The sequence below is a fragment of the Octopus sinensis genome, linkage group LG18, assembly GCF_006345805.1.
Source record: "Octopus sinensis linkage group LG18, ASM634580v1, whole genome shotgun sequence".
Lineage (NCBI taxonomy): Eukaryota > Metazoa > Mollusca > Cephalopoda > Octopoda > Octopodidae > Octopus > Octopus sinensis.
The window spans coordinates 48,103,645-48,109,644 of NC_043014.1; the positions used below are offsets into that span (position 1 = coordinate 48,103,645).

General features: G+C 41.2%; 1 protein-coding gene across 3 annotated transcripts in view; it reads left to right on the forward strand.

Moving 5' to 3' along the window:
• LOC115221557 (TBC1 domain family member 23) overlaps positions 1–6,000 on the forward strand; it is a 54,824-nt gene that overhangs the window by 30,939 nt on the left and 17,885 nt on the right. For all 3 annotated transcript variants that reach the window (XM_036511007.1, XM_029791757.2, XM_029791756.2), the window contains exons 7-9: positions 2,429–2,475; positions 3,165–3,268; positions 4,776–4,901. In XM_036511007.1, the coding sequence (XP_036366900.1) occupies positions 2,429–2,475; positions 3,165–3,268; positions 4,776–4,901 (277 nt within the window). The remainder of the gene's footprint in view (positions 1–2,428; positions 2,476–3,164; positions 3,269–4,775; positions 4,902–6,000) is intronic.

A 6,000-nucleotide genomic window follows, 5' to 3' on the forward strand; every position in this document is an offset into this window, starting at 1 on the left:
GCATTAGGAAGGGTATCCAGCTGTAGAAACCATGCCAAAGCATTCATTTGACTGCAGCCATGCTGGCTCCATCATACATTCACATCCTTCAGTACTATACTCTACTCAGTTGAGCAGCCTTGTCTTGCGAATACTAGCTTACCTTACTGGTGTTGGTGCCAACAAAAATGCAAACGGGTACACTCACTCTGTGAAGTGGTTGGCATTAGGAAGGGTATCCAGCTGTAGAAACCATGCCAAAGCAAACATTGGAGTTTGGCACAGACCTTTGGCTCATCAGTTCCTGTTAAAGCGTCCACTCTGGGAAAAAGGGGCATTCGATGATGATGATAATGATCTGGTTGATTTTGTTAACTCACCTACACAATCAGTCTCTTTTCTATAGTAGCATTGACAGCCAACAGAATATTCTCCTCCTTCCTTGCCAATCCCTGTTATATCTTCTGCATTCATTGTTCCATATAGTATTGCAATTTTTAATTTCTGTCCTCTTTAACCCTTTTAATACCAACCCGGCTGAAACCGGCTCTGGCTCTGAGTACAAATGTCTTGTTTTCATAAGTTTTGAATTAAAATCTTCCACCAAACCTTAGTCACAATTTATGTTCCTAACACTAGCTTCATGATAACTAAGTTATTGTACTAAATTCTTTGTTATATCTAAAGTAATTGAAAGAAACACAGAACATCTCAAAATAAATACGGTAATGAAAGGTTTGAATTATATAACAGACACAATTCCTAACCCTTTTAATACCAACCCAGCTGAAACCACTTCTGGTTCTGTAGTACAAATGTCTTGTTTTCATAAGTCTTGAATTAAAATCTTCCACCAAACCTTAGTCACAATTTATGTTCCTCACACTAGCTGAATGATAACTAAGTTATTTTACTAAATTCTTTGTTATATTTAAAGTAATTGAAAAAAACACAGAGCATCTCAAAATAAATACAGTAATGAAAGGGTTAAAATATATAATAGAGAAATAATTCTTAACCCTTTCGATACCAGCCCAGCTGAAACCACCTCTGGCTCTGTAGTACAAATGTCTTGTTTTCATGAGTTTTGAATTAAAACCTTCCACCAAACCTTAGTCACAATTTATGTTCCTAACACTAGCTTCATGATAACTAAGTTATTGTACTAAATTCTTTGTTATATTTAAAGTAATTGAAAGAAATTCCGAGCATCTCAAAATAAATACAGTGACGAAAGGGTTAAGGACAAAATGATCTCTTGTCACTCTTATCTACATTTTTTACACCTTATTTGCTGATACTAGTTGCTACACTTTTACTAAATCAACCCTAGTGCTAATTAGCTAACACCATAAAAGAATACTGTACAACTTACATTCAGTTATGATTGCAGTTTATCATTTTCATTCTAGACAATGTATTTACTGTCTTGTTTTGCATCATTCCCAAAGATTTCACTTCATCTTTTGATCCTTTAAGTTCCTGCAGAATTCCTTCTTTCATATTGAGCAAGACCCCTTCTGAGATACACCTGAGCTGTTGGGTTCTCTGATACTACATGACTATGTGAGTCTTTGTCGCACGAACTTGAGAGCTTTTGCATGTTAAATCCATTTTTCTGACTTTCAAATATCTTGTGCATTTCTATAACAGACTTCACACCAAGAACCGTTTATATTATATCATCTTCATTGTTAACCACATGCTCACATATAATTTTCACATTGTAAGGCGGCGAGCTGGCAGAAACGTTAGCACGCCAGGCGAAATGCTTAGCGGTATTTCATCTGCCGTTACATTCTGAGTTCAAATTCTGCTGAGGTTGACATTGCCTTTCGTCCTTTCGGGGTCGATAAATTAAGTACCAGTTATGCACTGGGGTTGATGTAATCGACTTAATCCATTTGTCTGTTCTTGCTTGTCCTCTCTGTGTTTAGCCCCTTGTGGGTATTAAAGAAATAGGTATTTCGTCTGCCGTTACATTCTGAGTTCAAATTCCGCCGAGGTCGACTTTGCCTTTCATCCTTTCGGGGTTGATAAATTAAGTACCAGTTACGCACTGGGGTCGATAAATTAAGTACCATTTATGCACTGGGGTCGATGTAATCGACTTTATCCCTTTGTCTGTCCTTGTTTGTCCCCTCTGTTTAGCCCCTTGTGGGCAATAAAGAAATAAAATATGATTTTCTCATTGACTATGAGGAACAAAAGATCAAAAGCAAGACTCAAGTTGATTCACAGCTGGAAGTTAATTCCTCAGTATCTCCATTGCCAACTTGGGACATTTCATCTTTGGTGTCTAAACTGATCTCCCAATCAATCTATTCTCATTCAACTTCCTGCACATATTTGGCAATTGTTGTACTAATTAATTATAATTGAAGTAAATTGTGTTAATTAACTGTGATTAATTAAGAGTAACACGATCGCATCACTGTTTCTGTTGTAGAGAACAAATTATTACTGCAGAGAATGATAGCAAGCAGAGTATTGTAGGTGAGTACAATGGGGAGCCGGGGGGTGGCACTGGAGTGTGGGGTTGCGGCATGGTGGGGAATGGGTGGTACTGGAGAATGGTATGACTGTGACTGGGATGTGATGAAATGATGGGAAGGGATATGGCATTGTAGTATGATGGTATAATAGGGAAGGCGGCGAGCTGGCAGAAACGTTTACACGCCAGGCGAAATGCGTAGCCGTATTTCATCTGCCGCTATGTTCTGAGTTCAAATTCCGCCAAGGTCGACTTTGCCTTTCATCCTTTCCGGGTCGATAAATTAAGTACCAGTTATGCACTGGGGTCGATGTAATTGACTTCATCTGTTTGTCTGTCCTTGTTTGTCCCCTCTATGTTTAGCCCCTTGTGGGCAGTAAAGAAATAGGTATGATAGGGAACGAATGATATGGTGGGGAACTGGATTGCAGTATGATAGTAAAGTTCACAGACAAGTGGAATTGATGTGTTATGGTGTGGCTGAGAGTGAAATGGGTCTGGGGTCTGTTGATATGGTTGAGCATGTAAGTGCTGTGGGATGATGATATGAATGAAAGAGAGAGAAGGAGGAGAGGGAGTAAGGATTTGAGCAGAACAGGTGTGAGTGGGAATGTGTGTGTGTCAGGGGACTTTATTTGACTCTCGTGTGATCAGATTCCACAAATACCAATATTCAAATATTTTATTCCAGAATTAATGAGTACATTCCCAGCGGCACTGGAAGCTGTTGATATTGAAGACTTTTGTACTTTGGCTCAGTATTATGCCTCACGCACACCACAGTCCTTCAGGAGGGTCAGTATTGATCTTTATATTGATTATTGTTGTTGTATTAAAGAAAAAAAAATCATTGAGGAATATGGAGTGATGTTGACTTTGTGAGTGTCCGTGTGCTGTGTAGCAGCAACACTGTCCCAGATACGTTTTATCTTTTACTTGTTTCAGTCATTAGACTGCGGCTATGCTGAGGCATCGCCTTGAAAAGCTTTTAGTCAAAGAAATCAACCACAGTGATTTTTTAAAGCCCGGTACTTATCCTATCAGTTGTTTTGCCAAACTGCTAAGTTACAGGGATGTAAACAAACCAACACCAGCTGTCAGGTGGTGGCGGGTGACAAACATAGACACAAAGACACACACACGCATACACACATGTGTATAGTAGGCTTCTTTCAGTTTTTGTCTACCAAATCCACTCATAAGGCTTTGGTCAGCCTGAGACTATAGTAGAAGACACTTGCTCAAGGTGTCACTCAGTGGGATTGAACCTTGTTTGTCCCTCTATATTTAGCCCCTTGTGTCGGTGGCACATTAAAAGCTCCAACCGATCGTGACCGATGCCGGACCCCCCTGGCACCTGTGCCGGTGGCACGTAAAAAGCACCCACTACACTCGCGGAGTGGTTGGCGTTAGGAAGGACATCCAGCTGTAGAAACTCTGCCAGATCAGACTGGAGCCTGGTGCAGCCCCTGGCTTCCCAGACCCCGGTCGAACCGTCCAACCCGTGCTAGAACAGAAAACGGACGTTAAACGAAGATGATGATGATGATATAAAATCATGACAAAACTCACACATGTTGTAGTCCTTAAGATGAATAATTTTGGTAAAATCTCCAGTTTTCTTTTTTGTGCTGTTCAGTGTTGCATTAAAAAAAAAAAAAACCAATGATGTAAGGGGAGGTAAACAAACCTGAACTATTCACCAAATGAGGCAATACGTCTCTCACTGATGTTACTTCATCTTTTGTGAAAGCAACCCAGTGAGTTGCTCACAGTGGAAGTGGTAAATCCATCCTAACACTACTAATCCAACATCTGGCAGCTGACTTGGCAGACACCCGTAAAATTATTAACCATCTTACAAACAATAACTCTGAGCACCTTTTCAAACTCCACCCGTCTAACACCCATGGACATGTTTACAAAGTCAGAAAACTCCCATGACTTTCGAAAACATTTTTTCACACCAAGAGTTTTTGATGCATGGAACAAACTGCTGGCATCAGTTGTTAGTTGTCGGAGCACTGCATCCTTCAAAACTTCCATGCTTCCTGAGATTCGCCAACACTACACCTGATTTTCTCCCCTCCATATTACTGCAAGCATGTATCTGACTTATACACTGTTCTCTTCCCAGACATTTGTATATTACTGCATATACTTTATATGCACTTTCTGACAAGTTGTGGTGCACCTGAGCACTGTATACAATAATTTCATTATTATTATTATTATAATTCAGTCTCCTTGCCACTAGTCTAGTGTTTCTATTTCAGTTGAAAATCTCTCCTATTATTTCCAGGATTACCAATCGCCGTTGTTTGGAACTTCTCTTGGAACCAAAGAGGATGAGTCTATTCAAGTGTCTCAAGCTTTGTGTCTTCCTGTCTCTGTACATGAGCTGCTTCAACCACGGCAGGCAGGTGTGGTAAGTATTTCTGACATTACACCATTAATTAGTATCACTCAGTAGCAGACATGTTATATTGGTCTCTTGATTCTTGAAAAACTGTAATTCACATAATGTAGCAAACATTCTAAAGATGCTTAATTTCCTGTAAACTTAACAATTCTTTGGTATTTATCGATGACTGGCACCCATGCCAGTGGAGCGCTAACAGCTCCATCCAAGCGGGATCACTGCCAGAGCAGCAGTCTGGCACGTAAAGAACACCATTTGAGCGTGATCGTTACCAGCGTCACCTTACTGGCACTTGTGCCGGTGGCACGTGAACAAAACATTCAAGCAAGGTCATTGCCAGTGCTGCTGAACTGACTCCTGTGCAGGTGGTACGTAAAAAACACCATTTTTGAGTGTGACCGTTGCCAGTACTGCCAGACTGGCCCTCTTGCTGGTGGCACATAAAAGCACCCACTACACTCTCGGAGTGGTTGGTATTAGGAAGGGCATCCAGCTGTAGAAACTCTGCCAGATCAAGATTGGAGCCTGGTGCAGCCATCTGGTTTGCCAGTCCTCAGTCAAATCGTCCAATCCATGCTAGCATGGAAAGCAGATGTTAAACTATGATGATGTGCAGACATCTGAGATGGCCACAGTTGAGTCAATATACAGGTCACGCCCTCTCATTGGTGTTACTCGTTTGTGGCTGTGCAAGTTATACTTGTCTTGGTCATCTGGCACTAGTCAGGGCAGTGGACTCGCGGTCGTAGGATCGCAGTTTCGATTCCCATACCAGACGTTGTGAGTGTTTATTGAGCGAAAACACCTAAATCTCCACGCGGCTCTGGCAGCGGGTGGTGGTGATCCCTGCTGTTCTCTTTCACCACAACTTTCTCTCATTCTTTCTTCTGTTGGCCTGCTCGCTTAGCCAGCAGGGTGGCATCATTTGAAGACCAAAACAATGTTAAGCGCATTGTGACCAGCGATGTGTAGCAACATCTGATAGCCTGGTCGGTCATGTGATTACGTGAACAGCAAAGCTAAATGTTTCACAGACACATACTTGACACAGTGCAACACATTTGGAGAACTTCTAGTAATAGCAGCTAAATCTCTCTTAAATCAC